This window comes from Thalassophryne amazonica, chromosome 4, assembly GCF_902500255.1.
Source record: "Thalassophryne amazonica chromosome 4, fThaAma1.1, whole genome shotgun sequence".
Classification (NCBI taxonomy): Eukaryota; Metazoa; Chordata; class Actinopteri; order Batrachoidiformes; family Batrachoididae; genus Thalassophryne; species Thalassophryne amazonica.
Genome location: NC_047106.1, coordinates 24,791,553 through 24,812,825, shown reverse-complemented (window position 1 = coordinate 24,812,825; position 21,273 = coordinate 24,791,553). Strand labels below are relative to the sequence as shown.

Below are 21,273 nucleotides of genomic sequence, written 5' to 3'. Positions count from 1 at the left end.
GGGGACTAGAAGGAGAGAGCATATCTCACCTATATTGGCCTCTCGTCATTGGCTTCCTGTTAATTCTAGAATAGAATTTAAAATTCTTCTTCTTACTTATAAGGTTTTGAATAATCAGGTCCCATCTTATCTTAGGGACCTCGTAGTACCATATCACCCCAATAGAGCGCTTCGCCTCAGACTGCAGGCTTACTTGTAGTTCCTAGGGTTTGTAAGAGTAGAATGGGAGGCAGAGCCTTCAGCTTTCAGGCTCCTCTCCTGTGGAACCAGCTCCCAATTCAGATCAGGGAGACAGACACCCTCTCTACTTTTAAGATTAGGCTTAAAACTTCCTTTTTGCTAAAGCTTATAGTTAGGCTGGATCAGGTGACCTGATCCAGCCCTAGTTATGCTGCTATAGACGTAGACTGCTGGGGGTTCCCATGATGCACTGTTTCTTTCTCTTTTTGCTCTGTATGCACCACTCTGCATTTAATCATTAGTGATCGATCTCTGCTCCCCTCCACAGCATGTCTTTTTCCTGGTTCTCTCCCTCAGCCCCAACCAGTCCCAGCAGAAGACTGCCCCTCCCTGAGCCTGGTTCTGCTGGAGGTTTCTTCCTGTTAAAAGGGAGTTTTTCCTTCCCACTGTAGCCAAGTGCTTGCTCACAGGGGGTCGTTTTGACCGTTGGGGTTTTACATAATTATTGTATGGCCTTGCCTTGCAGTGTGGAGCGCCTTGGGGCGGCTGTTTGTTGTGATTTGGCGCTATATAAAAAAAATTGATTGATTGATTGATTGTTTCAAGCTGAAAACCTCCACATTTCAGGCTCTATTGATCCAGGACGTTGTGAGAGAACAGAGAAGTTTCAGAAGAAGTCGGTTTCAGCATTTTATCCGGATATTCCACTGTTAAAGGAGATTTTTTTAATGAAAGACGTGTGGGCGGATTGCAGCGTCGGCTCGCAGCCGCCGCAATGCTCCACCACAGGAAAAACACCTCCGTTGGAAGCCTTAAGGACAAGTTGGAACATGTCCAGCTGTTAAACAATTTCTCATATACTCACTCCACTGAAAGCCATCAAAAGCCGCCTGGATTTTACAAATGGTTATCAACATGGAGGTGTTTTTCCTGTGCCGCCGCACCGCGCCGGCTATGTCCCGACGCGCGGACCCGTCCGCACGTCTTTCATTAAATAAATCTCCTTTAACAGTGGAATATCCGGATAAAATGCTGTGAAACCGACTTCTTCTGAAACTTCTCTGTTCTCTCACGACGTCCTGGATCAATAGAGCCTGAAATGTGGAAGTTTTCAGCTTGAAACAGGCTGACGACGGCGCCTGGGAGCGCTGCACGACGTCCCGCTCCGTGGGAAGTCCTTAAAGCGACAGTATCACCTCAAAATCTCTCATCAGCCGTTAAATTTTCACCGAAAACCAGCTTAATTTTTCGAACCGTGTCCACTTCGATGTGCCTCACAGGTTTAGAAAAAATTTTGATCAAACAAAGCGCCAGTCTCTCAGCAACTTCTCAGACAAAGGAATTCCGACGAGGGGCTGGACGACTCCTCCCACAAGGAGTGCTCACAGGCGAATGACGTCACCGACAGGTGTGGAAAAACTCACGCATGCGTACGAGGGTTCAAGCATGTCTGACGTAAAAACATATGAATGAAATCCATATAGTTTTTGAAAAAAATAAAAAGGACCTATACTTTTTTGACAGCCCTCGTATACCTGGAACTCCCTGCCCCAGGAAGTGAAGCAGCACCTTCACTGCTTTTAAGTGTAGATTGGACAAATACTGGATGGTTCAAATTCAGACTCTGAACTGTGATTTCCATTAATGCAAAGGCAGCCACTGAGATGGGTGAAATCTTCCAATGCCTAACCTTAGAAGAAGAGGATATATACCTTAGGATGAGCTATAGGACAACTGATTTCCAAGGTAATTAGTGAACGGGGTGAACTCGTGCGTGAGAGGGTGAACGGATGACATTCACAATTCGTTTTATGTACTTTTGTAATGAAGTCGTTCTTTAACATTATGTTGTTGCGTCTTGTGCGTCTTTATTGAAACAGACTTAAAAGACTAAGGTGGCACGGAAACGCGCAAAACGCATCCCCCCTTTGCGCATGAATGAAGGAGGCTGCAGCTCTTCTGCACTCCTCCAAGTGGCACTGTAAAGTTCACGCGCTAATGTGCAACATGAACATGACAGCTGCTGTTTACTGTTGTAATTTCACGTTCTGTGCGCATTATTGCGCGCAACTTGGCGATGTATCTTTTTTTAAAAAAAAACAAAACAAAACAACAACCCACACACTTCCACTAAGTTAACGGTGAATACGCGAGAGTGTTTTCTGAACTTAAACGAGTAAGGTACGACCTGAGTGAGTTTTTTTTTAACAAATACGCATCATTGCAGCTCCATCCTACTTCCACGATCAAACCGCCTGTCCGTTGCGCGTAAATGTCCCGGTGTTTTCCGTCAGCGCGCAGCTCTCCTCTCCATCACAGCGCATCATTAGGATACCGGGGGTGGAGCGAAAGCAGTCTGGTCCCAGTAAGGGGAGGAGAAAACGGGGAGCAGAGGCGGTACTTTCTCCGCGGCTCGTTTCTCGGCGCTGGAGACTGTGGGACCAGGGCTGGAGAGACCGCCGAGGAGCATCAGCAGAACCAGTCCAGCACGGATCCGTCGCCCGGTCGACCGCTGCGCCGTGCGCTCTTGTTCGGGACTGCACAAGATTCCTGTGAAATATAACTGCTCTTAATGGCATGTGGCTTGTAACTTTACTTCTGCTGTATTCTTTGCAAGAAGGTAGGCTTTCTCCTCAAGCGCACATCGTCTCTGTGCAATGATGAAGTTGGCTGTGCGTCTTTATCATCTTATCACTTTAATATTTGTTGCTGCATTTAACGGCTTTCTTTCAGAAAACAGAAGAATGGGTGCCAAATCTAACTCTAAACAACATTTTTAAAAGCATTGGGAAGTTTTGTGGCGATATTGGAAAGGATGTTCTCCTGATCCGCCTTCTTGTTCCTCCTGAATGGATGCTCTCGATTCATCTTAACCTCTCTCAGTGGCTCATTTATAGCGGATAATGTGATTAAAATAATTTTTAAAAGCCTTGTTTGAGCATGAAGTCTGTGCGCACTCTGACTAAACAATCTCCAAGACGCATTTTGTGCGCGTAAATGTGAAAAATATGAACGCATTTGCATTTTGCATGATGATTATGTGGAGCTTTCGTAAATATGGAGGCTGTTGAAAAGGAAGAGATGGTTGATAAGGATCTGCAGGCGCGCGCACGAATAGACGGGCGACCTCGAACAAACAGCTGTAGGGTGTTTATCCACAAAAAGTCCAAAAGAGGCCTTTTAGGACTTTAATGGATTGCTGTATTTTACCTTGTCCCAGTATACAAAATAAATGTTAGTGTAAATTGTATGAGGTTGAAGGTGGAGGAAGGGGGAGGGGGACTCCTAGGGGACGAATCAGCCCCTTTATCAATTACTTATGAAGGGGGAACATTAAAATAGCCCAGTTTGTATGTTTGCGTGCGTTTGGAAACACGGGTCAGTAGATTTCTCGAGGGACGTGAACTTTACGCACGGCTGATTTTTTTTTGGCCTTTTAAATCTGCAGTCAGGTGAATTTAAAAAGAAAAAAAAGCAAATATCGGAGTGGGTTTTATTTTAAATATTGTAATCCAGGAGTGTCTGTCTCAGTTGGTCTAATTATTCATCCACCATTTTCTGTGGCACCAGATTCTCCTGATTGGCTTCGCTCGAAACGCATCAGATGGAGACGAGCGTTCGGTTAGTCTTTAAATATTATGTTTTTTCTTTTCCTGCAGCAAACAAATTAAATAAAGGAAATGACGAGGGAGAGGGGCGTTTTCATTTCATGTAATAATTTTATAGAATTATTTGTCATGCGTAATAATGATGTAGAATAATGTGTAGGGAGCAGATCTCCATCACTGGCCTTGGCGGTGCCCTCTGCCAGGGTGCGCAGCTCTTCTGTGCTGTTTTTGTGGGTGTAATTGGATTACAGGGTCTATTTCGATTATTCACACTGTACATCGCCCTGTCCCGTGTGTGCGTGTGTGTGTGTGTGCTGAGGGGAGGGTGGAGGGCTTGGGGGGGGGGGGGGGGGTGCAAACAGGCACTGGAGCGGAAAGAGTGCTTGAGATGGGAGATAACGCAGTACAAAAACAAACCAACATTTTCCGTTGCCTTTCAAAGAGGCGTTCCGCTCGTTTTCCACGAATCTGTGGCGCGTAATTGGCGATGCCATCTGTGATTGAACCATTTCGGATGTTTTTGTCTTTTAATAAAGTTTTTTATTTAAATAAGAGAGGCGGATCTATTATCATACATGCATATGCAACAGTACTGCGCATTTTCCTGGCTCGGCCGCACCTCCCTGGATCGCACACAGCAACGGCTATTTTTTTTTTTTTTTTTAATCTCCCTTGCAGCAAAATATATTTCAGCTCGCGGAAGTGCATATTTTAGGAGAGTTTTTAAATCATTTTTTCTGACATGCATTCAGCTGTTACTGACCGTTAACCACTCTGCTTTGGCTGCATATCAGCACACCTGCACCCGTGAAGGAGGAGGAGGGAGGAATAGAGAAATGGATAGATAGAAGAGGAGGGAGCGACAACACTCATTCTTCTTTGTCGTGATTTGGGAGGTTGTTTGTCATTTTGTGGAAATAAAATCGTGGCTAAATCGGCGGTGGGATTCATTTAAAGGCCTGTAAGGCCAGAACGGGGGCCTGAACCGCTGGAAAACGGTTCCAAAAAGCAATCGCATCTGTTTTTAATATAGATACATATAAAAAAAATCAGTTCTTTAAAAAGGACAAACGTTTTGGAGTTGATTTGATTAGGTTTAATCACCAAATGTACAGATCTCAAAGAAAAAGCAGAGGTGATTGCGATGGATTGAGAGCTCTGGCTATAATTATTTCATCAGTTAATATGAGATTCCGGTTTTAACCAGGTTTGGCTCGGACGGGCCTGCTGCAGCACAAATTAAACGGGATGGTTTTTGCGTAACTGTCAATCATGCATGGGCTGCAGTGCAGTTTTGTTGAATGAATCTCATGAAAGCTTCAAGTTTTTCCACCTTTCCAAAACCATCTGCATTATGTACGTAGAATACTTTTTTTTTTTTTTTTTACATTTTTTATTCTAAGATTTCAGTAATCAAGTCCAATAATTCCACAGCTCTGTGTGTGACACGAACTCTAACCCGTTTGTAGTTTCCTTAGGATCCGGATTTGCTATGTCGCAGAACGCGGCCGGTGCGCAAACGTGGCATCAAAACAGATGCAGACTGGAGGAGATCTTTGGAGATGGAGCACGCAAAGTACTGCTGCGTGAGTCAGACTCTGGTGGGTTAAATCCGGTCCACGCACTCAGAGGTGTTGCATTCGGAACATTTTATTTGTCAGAAGTGTGCGTAAGATTGTGCCAAATTCGGATCAATAGTTTATTTGGGGGGATAGCAAATGTTTGGTGCAAAGTAAGTATTGCTGAATAAATTAACGTCAGGCTCTTTTTTTGGGGGGGGGGGGGGGGGAGATTGCTATTTATTTCACTTTTTAATGAAGTGCACTGGTGTTATTTAAACTAAGAATATTGTGAAGAATGAGCCAATAATGACTCGTAAAGGTCACTCTCTCTTCCTCTCCCTCCTCTTTCTCTCTCCCTCGAGTAATTTTCAAGCTCCAAAATCAGATAAGATTGCTTCGTAACTAGTGGTGAAATTAATTATTTGCATATAATCTTCCAGTTGTAGACTCTTAAAAAAGCTACAGCGGAGACAAAAATGTGTAGGCTATGAGGGAGAGATGGATGGATGTGTCGCGCTCTCGGGTTAACGCGCCTCCCTCGTTGCGCTCAGACGCGCAAAAACCCTTTTTTCGTTGTCAAGCGTTAAAGCTCAACAGCGCAACACAAACACGTTCGTTTCCGTTTGAATGAGACGCTTCATCTCGGAACGTTTGCTCGTCTTCAAACACTCGAACAGGCTGGTGGAGGCGAAGGATGCTTTCAGTGTTTTGCCTCGAAGGCGCGTTAAAGGATCCTTTCCACAAACTGACATTTTTTTTTTTTTTTTTTAAGCAGCGAAATCTACAAGGGATCAGTTTTTACGCATAACCATCATTGGGCAAAACATGCACATTCGTGTGCGCTGAAACATGCCACGCTGATTTGGCCATAAACAGCATCACTGCTGCGCTGCAGAGAGGTTAGAGTTTATCCGCTCACTCAACAGGTTCCGCGCGTAAAAGTGACCAATTGACCTCTCCAATTCAGTACGCACGAAAAAACTTTAACACCCCGCAAGGTCTCGTGGTTTAAACCAAACTCTTTCGGAAGAAGGGTGGATTTCAAAAACTGCAAATCTGACACTGACTCTAACAGCACAAATCAGCCTTTCTGAAGCGGCGGGTGCTGAAATGGCTGCCTCACATTTTACTGACACTGCATAAACTCTCCACGAGTTGTTTTCTCTCTGTTGTGGCTGTGTTGTGCGTTCACGTCCCTGGAATACCACTCCATGCCGCTTTTCTTCTCGACTGTTCCGCCCAGTGAGATGACACCATGCTGGCAACAAAAGCAGAGACACACTGTCATGACACCATGTAATACACGTCTCAGTCTGCAGTCATTGTGCAGCAAATGAGCAGAAGCCTCCATCAAACATAATCATGTATTTTGGCTTTTATGTGAAGCATCACTGCAGTGAATCGGTGCTTCACACAGGAACGTTTCTTCCATTATCAACATATATGTACCGTCTTAAAACGTATTTATGTGGCTGTAAGTGTATGTTTGGAAGAGAGAGAGGGGGATTTATGGGCCTGTGTTCTGCAGCACGTGATACTGAGAATCTGAGCTGCGTGCATATGTTGTGTCTGAATGAATGCATTTTGCATTTGGGATTCAACGTCAGCTCATCAGCTTATATATTCATCCACTGCAAAAACCTGCAAGAAAGTGGTGCAAAAGTGTGTATTTAAGTGTACACACTAATGAGTTATTTCACTGAAATGGGACACAATAAAGAAAAAAGTCTAAATGAGGAAAGAGAAGACAAAAAATAAATAAATGAAGGTCACCTTCAGTCACACTACAGTTGTGTTCCAGTTTAATTGGAATTCATATTTATTGCAACACTGAGCTGAAATAGAATATCTGAGACATGATTGAGTGCATAAATTTACATATACCTTGTCTAAAAACTCTAAAAAGTATTCATGTTAAATGTTAAATCAATGTCTGCTGTGTTTATGGACTATACATCACACTGGAGAATGTATCATGAAGAGGAAAAAAAAAACAAACAAAAAATAACAACATATACGTTGCAACAGTGCATAAGTTGCATTTATTTTTGAAAGATGGTGCTACGATGGTACAACAACAAGCAAAATGAATTTAATCGGTGCATTATTTATAATGCAAACACTACATTAGTGTTCAGAAGCTAACGAGATAAGGCAGAAGTCACCTGTAAACTACTTTTGGCCACTGAGCAGATGATTTTTATATTTATATATATATATATATGTATGTATGTATGTTCTCCACTCAGATTGCAATATGCCAATCACAGATTAGTCTTTCTGTCCATCATTTACCTGTATTTTGGCATGGCATCAGAAAGTTATGTTGGATCCAAAAGGATCCAAAAAGGCTAGGACCAAAAGTTATATTGGATTGGTTCCCACTGACCAATAGTGTTAGAGCTTACTGCCAACAGTTAGCCAACCAGAGCGCGGCATACGAAGGTCAGGAACTAGCTGACAGACGCTGGTTGAAAAAATGGAAACAAACATGTCAACAACAGCAAAAAATCAGTTTACCATTTTTGTCATTGTTAATTATTACTTGTTTGGTTGTGTTTTGAAATTTCAGTGATTGATTAAGTTAAATTGTTCATGCACTTTCTTTTTTTTTTTTTTTGGATAGTTGTCATGAGTATATATATTTATATATGTATACATTCTTTATTTTTAATGGTATAAGGGGAGGGCGCTTACAAGCCTTGCTTCTGCCGTCACCCTTTCGGCCACACGGGTTCTCGAGTACATGGTTACATTGTTCCTTTTATGTTTTGTTATTGTCTTTATTATTGTTAATCTGTGTGCCGGAAAAAAATAAAGTCATTCATTCATTCATTCATTCATTCAAATAAATTTAGCTGCAGTCCCTAACCCTAACTTTGCTCATTTCCTTGGTAAAGTCCCTCATAACAAAATCCACCCTGTTTCCAAAAATGGCATTTGCCATTGGAGTGTTGCAGACTGGTGTCATCAGTGTCACGTGGTTGTAGTTTTCTGTGGTTAGTGCTGCAGCACATTGTGGCGCTCTCCATGGAGCTGAAATTTGCAGAACAGTCAGGCAGGCACATTGATTGACTGACATGGATGGATGATAAGATGGATTGAACTTGACCTGAATTTAGGTTTTTGAACACAGAGGATCTGTTCCAATTTTATCTGGTTGGCAGGAGAACAATTACAGTCCACCTTTTCACAAACCCTCCTACGCCACTCTTGTACGTAGACACACTTTGTCACATGCATTGCATAAAAGCTCATCAATAAACAACTGTGTGTGCATTTGTGTGTGTTTGTGTGTATCTACACTCAAAAAAATATAAACGCAACACTTTTGGTTTTGCTTCCATTTTGTATGAGATGAACTGAAAGATCTAAAACTTTTTCCACATACACAATATCACCATTTCCCTCAAATATTGTTCACAAACCAGTCTAAATCTGTGATAGTGAGCACTTCTCCTTTGTTGAGATAATCCATCCCACCTCACAGGTGTGCCATATCAAGATGCTGATTAGACACCATGATTAGTGCACAGGTGTGCCTTAGACTGCCCACAATAAAAGGCCACTCTGAAAGGTGCAGTTTTATCACACAGCACAATGCCACAGATGTCACAAGATTTGAGGGAGCGTGCAATTGGCATGCTGACAGCAGGAATGTCAACCAGAGCTGTTGCTCGTGTATTGAATGTTTCATTTCTCTACCATAAGCCGTCTCCAAAGGCGTTTCAGAGAATTTGGCAGTACATCCAACCAGCCTCACAACCGCAGACCACGTGTAACCACACCAGCCCAGGACCTCCACATCCAGCATGTTCACCTCCAAGATCGTCTGAGACCAGCCACTCGGACAGCTGCTGAAACAATCGGTTTGCATAACCAAAGAATTTCTGCACAAACTGTCAGAAACTGTCTCAGGGAAGCTCATCTGCATGCTCGTCGTCCTCATCGGGGTCTCGACCTGACTCCAGTTCGTAGTCGTAACCGACTTGAGTGGGCAAATGCTAACATTTGCTGGCATTTGGCACATTGGAGAGGTGTTCTCTTCATGGATGAATCCCGGTTCACACTGTCCAGGGCAGATGGCAGACAGACCCATTGAGCATGTTTGGGATGCTCTGGACCGGCGTATACGACAGCGTGTACCAGTTCCTGCCAATATCCAGCAACTTCGCACAGCCATTGAAGAGGAGTGGACAAACATTCCACAGGCCACAATTGGCAACCTGATCAACTCTATGCAAAGGAGATGTGTTGCACTGCATGAGGCAAATGGTGGTCACACCAGATGCTGACTGGTATCCCCCCCCCCCCCCCAATAAAACAAAACTGCACCTTTCAGAGTGGCCTTTTATTGTGGGCAGTCTAAGGCACACCTGTGCACTAATCATGGTGTCTAATCAGCATCTTGATATGGCACACCTGTGAGGTGGGATGGATTAGCTCAGTAAAGGAGAAGTGCTCACTATCACAGATTTAGACTGGTTTGTGAACAATATTTGAGGGAAATGGTGATATTGTGTATGTGGAAAAAGTTTTAGATGTTTGAGTTCATCTTATACAAAATGGAAGCAAAACCAAAAGTGTTGCGTTTATATATATATAGATGTAGACAAATATTATAAACTAGTGCATATTCATAAAATAGGTAGGTGAGATTTTTCAAGTCAATCAATCAATCAATCAATTTTTTTATATAGCGCCAAATCACAACAAACAGTTGCCCCAAGGCGCTTTATATTGTAAGGCAAGGCCATACAATAATTATGTAAAACCCCAACGGTCAAAACGACCCCCTGTGAGCAAGCACTTGGCTACAGTGGGAAGGAAAAACTCCCCTTTAACAGGAAGAAACCTCCAGCAGAACCAGGCTCAGGGAGGGGCAGTCTTCTGCTGGGACTGGTTGGGGCTGAGGGAGAGAACCAGGAAAAAGACATGCTGTGGAGGGGAGCAGAGATCGATCACTAATGATTAAATGCAGAGTGGTGCATACAGAGCAAAAAGAGAAAGAAACGGTGCATCATGGGAACCCCCCAGCAGTCTACGTCTATAGCAGCATAACTAAGGGATGGTTCAGGGTCACCTGATCCAGCCCTAACTATAAGCTTTAGCAAAAAGGAAAGTTTTAAGCCTAATCTTAAAAGTAGAGAGGGTGTCTGTCTCCCTGATCTGAATTGGGAGCTGGTTCCACAGGAGAGGAGCCTGAAAGCTGAAGGCTCTGCCTCCCATTCTACTCTTACAAACCCTAGGAACTACAAGTAAGCCTGCAGTCTGAGAGCGAAGCGCTCTATTGGGGTGATATGGTACTACGAGGTCCCTAAGATAAGATGGGACCTGATTATTCAAAACCTTATAAGTAAGAAGAAGAATTTTAAATTCTATTCTAGAATTAACAGGAAGCCAATGAAGAGAGGCCAATATGGGTGAGATATGCTCTCTCCTTCTAGTCCCCGTCAGTACTCTAGCTGCAGCATTTTGAATTAACTGAAGGCTTTTTAGGGAACTTTTAGGACAACCTGATAATGATGAATTACAATAGTCCAGCCTAGAGGAAATAAATGCATGAATTAGTTTTTCAGCATCACACTCGTATTACCACAAGTGTGGTAATACGTTAAGCAATGAGATGGAATGGCGTGTGAGTCCACAATGTTTTTAGAATCTGAGACCTCAAGAGTTTTTAGAAGAAGAACTCAACCCTTTTATTTCCTGTTATTTATGTATTTTTTTTTGGTAATGTTAATTTGTTGTCTTAATGTATTTCTAAATTACAGTGAGGAAAATAAGTATTTGAACACCCTGCGGTTTTGCAAGTTCTCCCACTTAGAAATCATGGAGGGGTCTGAAATTTTCATCTTAGGTGCATGTCCACTGTGAGAGACATAATCTAAAAAAAAAAAAAAAAAATCTGGAAATCACAATGTATGCTTTTTTTTTTAAATAATTTATTTGTATGTTACTGCTGCAAATAAGTATTTGATCCCCTACCAACCAGCAAGAATTCTGGCTCACACAGACCTGTTCATTTTTCTTTAAGAAGCCCTCTTATTCTGCACTCTTTACCTGTACTAATTGCACCTGTTTGAACTTGTTACCTGTATAAAAGACACCTGTTCACACACTCAATCAATCACACTCCAACCTGTCCACCATAGCCAAGACCAAAGAGCTGTCTAAGGACACCAGGGACAAAACTGTAGACCTGCACATGGCTGGGATGGACTACAGGACAACAGGCAAGCAGCTTGGTAGAAGACAACAACTGTTATGATTATTTATTAGAACGTGGAAGAAACACAAGATTACTGTCAATCTCCCTCAGTCTGGGATTCCATGCAACATCTCACTTTGTGGGGTAAGGATGATTCTGAGAAAGCTCAGAACTACAAAGGAGGACCTGGTCAATGACCTGAAGAGAGCTGGGACCACAGTCACAAAGATTACATTAGTAACACATGATGCTGTCATGGTTTAAAATCCTGCAGGGCAGCAAGGTCCCCCTGCTCAAGCCAGCACATATCCAGGCCCATTTGAAGTTCACCAGTGACCATCTGGATGATCCAGAGGAGGCATGGGAGAAGGTCATGTGGTCAGATGAGACCAGAATAGAGCTTTTTGGAATCAACTCCACTTACCATGTTTAGAGGATGAGAGCAACCCCAAGAAAACCATCCCAACCATGAAGCATGGGGGTGGAAACATCATACTCTGGGGGTGCTCTTCTGCAAAGGGGACAGGACGACTCCACCATATTGAAGGGAGGATGGATGGGGTCATGTACTGCGAGATTTTGGCAAACAACCTCCTTCCCTCAGTAAGAGCATTGAAGATGGGTCATGGCTGGGTCTTCCAACATGACAACGACCCCAAACACACAGCCAGGGCAACTAAGGAGGGGATCCGTAAGAAGCTTTTCAAGGTCCTGGAGTGGCCTGGCCAGTCTCCAGACCTGAACTCAATATAAAATCTTTGGAGGGAGCTGAAACTCCAAACCTGAAAGATTCTAGAGAAGATCTGTATGGAGGAGTGGACCAAAATCCCTGCTGCAGTGTGTGAAAACCTGGTAAGAAACTACAGGAAACGTTTGACCTCTGTAATTGTAAATAAAGGCTACTGTACCAAATATTAACATTGATTTTCACAGGTGTTCAAATATTATTTGCAGCAGTAATATACAAATAAATTATATTAAAAAAAATCATTCATTGTGATTTCCGGATTCTTTTTTTTTTTTTTAGATTATGTCTCTCACAGTGGACATGCACCTAAGATGAAAATTTCAGACCCCTCCATGATTATGAGGTAAAACCAGCAAGAATTGTGACAAAAGTTAAAATTGCTCCAATTCTGGTTAAAATTGGAGCATCTGTCCCCATCAGCTGTCTCCATCAGAAATGTGGCATTTTCTCAGAGCTTTTGAGCAAATTACACAGCAAAAAAGTGAAAATGCAAAGAAAAAGTGAAGATGCAGCAGAAAGTGGACGTGTTGCAGTTTGTTATGACCCAGAGCTCAAACATGTCGAGGCGGTTGTGCAGGCGTGTGTGCTGTTTTTGGTCCAACTTCAACTCCTGATTATTCACATTAAATCTCACAAAAATTTACCAACACAACCTCCCCATTTGCCTTGTCTTCCCTTCTCCACTGGGAACCAAAGAAAACAGCACGTTTTGTGACTGCATTGGTGATTGCAGCCAAAAACAAAACAGTACACCATCTTTCCGTGTGAAGTGATGCTGTGTTTGTGTTGTGCAATGCCATGCTGTCCCCAGAAATGGCCAAATCATGCGATATCAGGCAGAGGTTCAAATGAGACTGCGCTGCCCCATACAAAGACAATTTACCGCCCCCTGCTGGAATGGCATGTGAGTCCAGAATGTAGTTATCAAGTCCATTGTTCAGTGTTGTTAGCTAATCTATAGAGCTTCTCCAAAAATATTTGTCCTGTCAACGTTCAGTTTTGGCAGTGTTCATCCTTGACCCAAAATACATAAGCATACCAAATGGCAAATGTCAGCTCCCCCAGTTTCTCCATGATTGAAGTTACACTCATGCATGGAGAGGTTTTTGTCTTTTCCGCATTCTGCCACAAGCAGGTGCTTTTATTTTTAGACATACTGAAACACAGACGGTGGCTGAAGATATCAAATGTAGTACACTTTGACAAGACACTTAACTCACTCATGGTAACAGCAACATGACACTTAACTGGCTAAACCAGTTGAACTACAAAAAATAAGTCAGTAACAGTAACAACACTTTAAAATTAACATGAACCACAATAATAACATTTAAAACCACAAAACCTTGAACTCCCATGGTGCTCTGGAGCACAACATCCATTGTTTACTGGTTAGCTAAAATTGCTAATTTCTCCAAAAATATTTGTCCTACCAACTTTATGTTTTCATAGCGTACATCCTTGACCCAAAATACATACGTATACCAAACAGCAAATGTCAGCTCTCCCCGATTTCTGCCTGATTGAAGCCATATGCACGCACACACACATGCATGCATGCACGCATGCACGAATGCACACAGAGGGCACTTGGCTATTGTAATATAGATACGTAATAGCGCTCTCTCTCTCTCTCTCTCTCTCTCTCTCTCTCTCTCTCTCTCTCTCTCTCTCTCTCTCTCTCTATATATATATATATATATATATATATATATATATACACACAAGGTCTATTAGAAAAGTATCCGACCTTTTTATTTTTTTCAAAAACCTGATGAATTTGAATCACGTGTGCTTGCATGAGCCAACCATGAACCTTCGTGCGCATGCGTGAAGTTTTTCACGCCTGTCGATTGCATCATTTCCTGGTAAGCAGCCTTTGTGTGAGGTGTGTGTCGTGTGCTCGGCATTTTTTCATTCCAAGGAAAAAGACAGAACAACTGGAGCAGCGCGACTGCATCAAATTTTGCCAGAAACTGGGCGACAGCCAGGTGGAAACCATTCGGATTATTCAGACGGCTTTTGGTGACGATCCTATGGGCATCACACAGATTAAGGAGTAGTACAACTGGTTTAAAGACGGCCGCACAACGGTGGAGAGCGAGCCGCGCTCCAGTCAGCCATCAACATGCTGAAATGACCGATCATTTCCAAAGTGAATGCTGTGGTGATGTGGGACCGTCGTGTGACTATTCGAAAAATTGTGGAAGAGGTGGACATCAGCACTTTTTCAGCACATTCCACTGTGACAGACGATTTGGCCATGAAAAGAACGCATCCTCTGGCATCCTCACAATATCAAGTTCACACGTGAGGTTGCCAGAAACAACCATTTAGCCTTCTTGGACTGTGATGTTACGATTGGAGAGAACAGGCAGCTCCAGACGGGTTTACAGAAAACCCACTCACACTGACCAATATCTGCTCTTTGGCTCAAACCACCCCCTTGAACAAAAGCTTGGGGTGATCAGGACTCTTCAACACAGAGCCCTACAGGTGCCCACAACTGCAGAGGGAAGGGCTAAAGAACAACAACTTGTACGGAAAGCCCTCACAGTAAATCTTAGCCAGAGAGAAGAAATGGTTTGAGAGAGGGGTCAAAGAGGCATTCTATGTGAAACGGTTGAAACCCAGCCTTAACCGGGGAGGGGGTCTGAGACACGCTTTGTCCCCTGTTTATAATGGGGTACTCAGGTCAAAGCAGTTTCAGACTTTTGTTCATGGTAATGAGTCATTCACGTCATCAGGAGAGTCGTCAAGGGAGCCATCAGGAGAGGCTTCTTTCCCATCATTAGGAGGGACAGCTGTCCTGTCATTAGGAGGGTGCTAACTAGAGCACAATAGTTGCTAATTAGAGCTATTGTTTAGTCACTAGCCTATAGCAGTCAGCCTCTCGGTAGGAGGGGTCTGGTTAGGTTTAAAACTCCAGCTTTTGTGGCTTTGGTTTTATTCTTCTCTACAAGAGTCAAGACAGAAGTCAGACTACCAGAGCAACAATTTTAGATGAGGAAGCTTCTGCGATTTGAAGCAAAACGTCCTCGTGTCAAGCAACCCAGTCCAGTCGAAGATTCAAGCTTCTCTACTATAGACAGGCAGGACATCAATCTCCAAACATCCTTTTGAGGGGTCACAATCCCAGTGTTCTGACTGGACACCTCTGGTATATGTAGGCAGGGCGCATAGCCTAATGTGTGATTTTTGAGACATCATTTAAACAAATTTTCTCTTGTTGTGCATGTGCATGAATGTTAATAAGCGTTATCACAAGCATTAACATTGTTTGCATGTTACTGATGCAATTTTTGGATTTATGTAGCCAAGTTAGTGCCCTTGGTTTCAGTGCAGAAGGTTCCCGGGTCAAACCCCACCCCATGCCCATTTGTGTCAGGAAGGGCATCTGGTATAAAAGTTGTGCCAAATCAATATGCAGATCCACCTCGGAGCTGCTGTGGTGACCCCAAGTGGAAAACAAGGGAGTAGATGAAGGGATTTACTGAGTGTTTCCTGAAACTGGCGTGACATATGGTATGGAAATTGAAGACTTAACAGTATTCCCTGAAAACCCCCTTCTGTCTGATCATTTACAACATTTACTCTGATGGACTACCCAGTAGTGGGGAATAAGTTTCATTACAGTAGAAGTCTTTCAGAAAGCACTGTAACTAGGTTTAAGGATATGATTCCTTCTTTATGTTCTCCAATGCCATATACCAACACAGGGCAGAGTACCTACCTAAACTCTGTGAGTGAGATAGATTATCTCGTCAATAGTTTTATATCCTCATTGAGGACAACTTTGGATGCTGTAGCTCCTCTGAAAAAGAGAGCCTTAAATCAGAAGTGCCTGACTCCGTGGTATAACTCACAAACTCGCAGCTTAAAGCAGATAACTCGTAAGTTGGAGAGGAAATGGCATCTCACTAATTTAGAAGATCTTCACTTAGCCTGGAAAAAGAGTCTGTTGCTCTATAAAAAAGCCCTCCATAAAGCTAGGACATCTTACTACTCATCACTAATTGAAGAAAATAAGAACAACCCCAGGTTTCTTTTCAGCACTGTAGCCAGGCTGACAAAGAGTCAGAGCTCTATTGAGCTGAGTATTCCTTTAACTTTAACTAGTAATGACTTCATGACTTTCTTTGCTAATAAAATTTTAACTATTAGAGAAAAAATTACTCATAACCATCCCAAAGACATATCGTTCTCTTTGGCTGCTTTCAGTGATGCTGGTATTTGGTTAGACTCTTTCTCTCCGATTGTTCTCTAAGTTATTTTCATTAGTTACTTCCTCCAAACCATCAACATGTCTATTAGACCCTATTCCTACCAGGCTGCTCAAGGAAGCCCTACCATTATTTAATGCTTTGATCTTAAATATGATCAATCTGTCTTTATTAGTTGGCTATGTACCACAGGCTTTTAAGGTGGCAGTAATTAAACCATTACTTAAAAAGCCATCACTTGACCCAGCTATCTTAGCTAATTATAGGCCAATCTCCAACCTTCCTTTTCTCTCAAAAATTCTTGAAAGGGTAGTTGTAAAACAGCTAACTGATCATCTGCAGAGGAATGGTCTATTTGAAGAGTTTCAGTCAGGGTTTACCCTGACCTCTAGTAATACTGTGAGAAATCTTGGAGTCATTTTTGATCAGGATATGTCATTCAATGCGCATATTAAACAAATATGTAGGACTGCTTTTTTGCATTTGCGCAATATCTCTAAAATTAGAAAGGTCTTGTCTCAGAGTGATGCTGAAAAACTAATTCATGCATTTATTTCCTCTAGGCTGGACTATTGTAATTCATTATTATCAGGTTGTCCTAAAAGTTCCCTGAAAAGTCTTCAGTTAATTCAAAATGCTGCAGCTAGAGTACTAACGGGGACTAGAAGGAGAGAGCATATCTCACCCATATTGGCCTCTCTTCACTGGCTTCCTGTTAATTCTAGAATAGAATTTAAAATTCTTCTTCTTACTTATAAGGTTTTGAATAATCAGGTCCCATCTTATCTTAGGGACCTCGTAGTACCATATCACCCCAATAGAGCGCTTCGCTCTCAGACTGCAGGCTTACTTGTAGTTCCTAGGGTTTGTAAGAGTAGAATGGGAGGCACAGCCTTCAGCTTTCAGGCTCCTCTCCTGTGGAACCAGCTCCCAATTCAGATCAGGGAGACAGACACCCTCTCTACTTTTAAGATTAGGCTTAAAACTTTCCTTTTTGCTAAAGCTTATAGTTAGGGCTGGATCAGGTGACCCTGAACCATCCCTTAGTTATGCTGCTATAGACTTAGACTGCTGGGGGGTTCCCATGATGCACTGAGTGTTTCTTTCTCTTTTTGTTCTGTATGCACCACTCTGCATTTAATCATTAGTGATTGATCTCTGCTCCCCTCCACAGCATGTCTTTTTCCTGGTTCTCTCCCTCAGCCCCAACCAGTCCCAGCAGAAGACTGCCCCTCCCTGAGCCTGGTTCTGCTGGAGGTTTCTTCCTGTTAAAAGGGAGTTTTTCCTTCCCACTGTCGCCAAGTGCTTGCTCACAGGGGGTCGTTTTGACAGTTGGGGTTTTTCTGTAATTATTGTATGGCTTTGCCTTGCAATATAAAGCGCCTTGGGGCAACTGTTTGTTGTGATTTGGCGCTATATAAATGAAATTGATTTGATTTGACATACTTTACAAAAATGTTGTTGCTTGAGATTCAGTGTTTTAATATTTTAAAATGACCAGGGCTTTAAAAAGTGATGACCATTAAAAGCTACAGTGTGTAGGATTTAGTGTCATCTAGTGGTGAGGAGGGATGGGTATCGAGAACCGGTTTCTTTCAGGTATCGTTAAGAAATTATTCAATCCACTGACATCAATGACCTTTTTACTTAACGATTCCCTTATCGGTCCTTCAGAGTGGCCGTTGTTTTGGGGGGTGTTTGGCAGGAAAATTATAATTTCTCTACATTGATTACAGATCCTGCAGCGGGTCTGTAATCAACTTTTCTGCTTTGAACCTTGAACCAATCAAAGCAGGGATTTAAACAGACCTGTTATGGTCTTCTAAAACAGTTGATAGATGTATTTTATAACTTAAAAACGGGGCCGATGCTAACACGTTAGCATGTCTATGGCATTTTCAATGTTAAAATTAGCATTAAGCAGTTGCAGCTGTCAAGCGTTTGTTGTCATAAAAGAGTAAAATGTATTAAAAATTGTAATTTTTTAAATGTATTTTTGTTTATATATTAATAATAATAGCAAGCACAACAATAATAATAATAATAATTAATCTGATTATATACAATTTTAGAGAAAGAGACAAAAAGAACCTGAATAAAAACACAACAGAAAATATAAAACCAACTAACAATGAACATACATAAATAAATAAATACATACATACAGAAATAAATGTTTCCTGTGAACACCTAGTGACTCTTACACCTCCATTTCATCCCTGTCTTATTGAAGTTTATGACAGTTTGTTTCGGTCAAACCATATTTTCAATGTGTTAATTTCTTCAGTGATTTCCTCCAGAACTATCTGCCAAACTAGAAAACTGCTGCATCCTAGTAAGAGCAGAATACTACTGGAATGAATCTGAATAAGGAAAGGTGTTTTTTTTCTCACCTATAAATGAATGCTGCACTCACTCCAGTTTATTGTCTGGGATAGTCCCAGATTATATTTCAGAGCTTCTAGAATTCCTCCTCCTCGAGGAGGAATTCTAGGGGGGTGCTCCGGGAGTACAGGGTCCCGGGTCCTTTGCTAAGGGCTATCCGGTCCCTGTACGACTGCAGCAGGAGCTTGGTTCGCATTGCTGGTAGTAAGTCAAACCTGTTTCCAGTGGACGTTGGCCTCCGCCAGGGCTGCCCTTTGTCACCGGTTCTGTTCATTATTTTTATGGACACAATTTTTAGGCACAGCCAGGGTGTAGAGGGAGTCTGGTTTGGGAACCACAGAATCTCGTCTCTGCTGTTTGTGGACAATGTGGTTCTGTTGGCTTCGTCAAATCAGGACCTTCAGCGTGCACTGGGGCAGTTTGCAGCCGAGTGTGAAGCGTCCAGGATGAAAATCAGCACCTCCAAATCCGAGGCCATGGTTCTCAACCGGAAAAAGGTGCTTTGCCCTCTTCAGGTCGGTGGAGTGTCCTTGCCTCAAGTGGAGGAGTTTAAATATCTCGGGGTCTTGTTCACGAGTGAGGGATGGATGAAGTGTGAGATCGATAGACGGATCGGTGCAGCATCTGCAGTGATGCGGTCGCTGTATCGGACCGTCGTGGTGAAGAGAGAGCTGAGTAGGGGGTAAAGCTCTCGATTTACAGATCAATCTACGTTCCGATCCTCACCTATGGTCATGAGATTTGGCTCATGACCGAAAGAACGAGATCGCGAGTACAAGCGGCCGAGATGAGTTTCCTCTGCAGGGTGGCTGGGCGCTCCCTTAGAGATAGGATGAGGAGCTCTGTCACTCTGGAGGAGCTCGGAGTCGAGCCGCTGCTCCTCCACATCAAAAGGAGTCAGTTGAGGTGGTTCGGGCATCTTTTCCAGATGCCCCCTGGACGCCTCGCTGGAGAGGTGTTCCGGGCACGTCCCATTGGGAGGAGGCCCCGGGGAAAACCCAGGACAAGCTGGAGGGATTATATCTCTCGGCTGGCTTGGGAACGCCTTGGGGTTCCCCGGAGGAGCTGGGGGAGGTGTGTGTGGATCGGGAGGTCTGGGCGGCTTTGCTTGAGCTGCTGCCCCCGCAACCCGACTCCGGATAAAGCGGAAGAAAATGGATGGATGGATGGAGCTTCTAGAACTGAAACATTTTCGTGCAGGTGGTGTTGGGGGCTAATTTTGGGTTTCAGCTTTTTTGGTTTTTCACCACTTTCATCCCTGAATATGTGAAATCATGAGTCACTTTTGTGCACATTAAAGTTACTAACTGGGACTCCTGTATTGTTGCAAGAAAGAAACGAGAATCGTCCTCCGTTCTGTTCACACAGCTCCAAACACTGTGCGGCTCTCTGACGAGTCAAGTTAGAATGATAGAATCCAGTCAGAATTAATAACTTCAGAGCAAACACCGTTTTGTTTATTTTTATTTATGTCCAGAGGTATCGATAAGGGAATCGATAAGGAATCGGATCGATAAGCAGAATCGATAATGGCATTGATATCGATAAAATCTTATCAATACCCATCCCTAGTGGTGAGGTTGCAGATTGACCATCACCAGTCATAATTTTGGTACCTTTCACCTTTTACTTCTTTAGTACAAGTAAGTATGTAAGTATGAAAGTTAAGCATGTCCTTTTTGAGCTACTGTATTAACATGGCGGTACAGCATGGCAGCTTCCGTTAGGGGCCCCGTTCCCAAGTTGATATAAAGGACTCATTGTAAGCTTATGAAAACATATTGATTCATTGTTGCAGGTAATTAATTACACACTAATGCACAGACGGTTATAGACGTTATATTACGTTTCTGATAATAAACACCCCTAAATCCCAACACACTGTTGCTTTAATTTTGTCCCCTTAAACTTCATTGTCTGGCTGAAGACATACACACACACACACACACACACACACACAAAACTAGAATGTTGAGGACACACTTCACGACCAGTGCTAATGGACTCTACTTGGATCCGCTCAGGCTGAGAACTGAGACCTGCTGAAACAGAATGGGACTTGACCTGAATCCAACATGAATGGAATCTGGTGTTCCGTAGGTCACTCCATTAGGTGTGAAGATCTGCACCCTCTTTGTGTACTTTAGCGATGAAACAGGTTTTTTGCACTCACCCTCACCCTCTGTCAAATCCAGAATCGAGGCCACCATCTAACACGAACATCCCTTTGACCTTAGCGCGTACATAAACACTCACCTCATTGCATCTTCGCTCACTTACCTGGTTGTCCTAGTCACCCACATGTACGACACAGAGAAATCAGACATCCACCTCCCACAGCAGCACAATTACAGTG

The 21,273-nt window shown here is 42.9% G+C and overlaps 1 protein-coding gene across 1 annotated transcript in view; it reads left to right on the top strand.

The window, feature by feature from the left end:
• Nucleotides 1-2,512: 2,512 nt before the first annotated feature.
• The window catches only part of LOC117509531 (Down syndrome cell adhesion molecule-like protein 1 homolog), a 351,476-nt gene continuing 332,715 nt past the window's right edge, over nt 2,513-21,273 (top strand). Inside the window, 1 exon segment of the mRNA XM_034169262.1 lies at nt 2,513-2,800. Within this exon segment, the coding sequence (XP_034025153.1) occupies nt 2,758-2,800 (43 nt within the window). The 5' untranslated portion in view covers nt 2,513-2,757.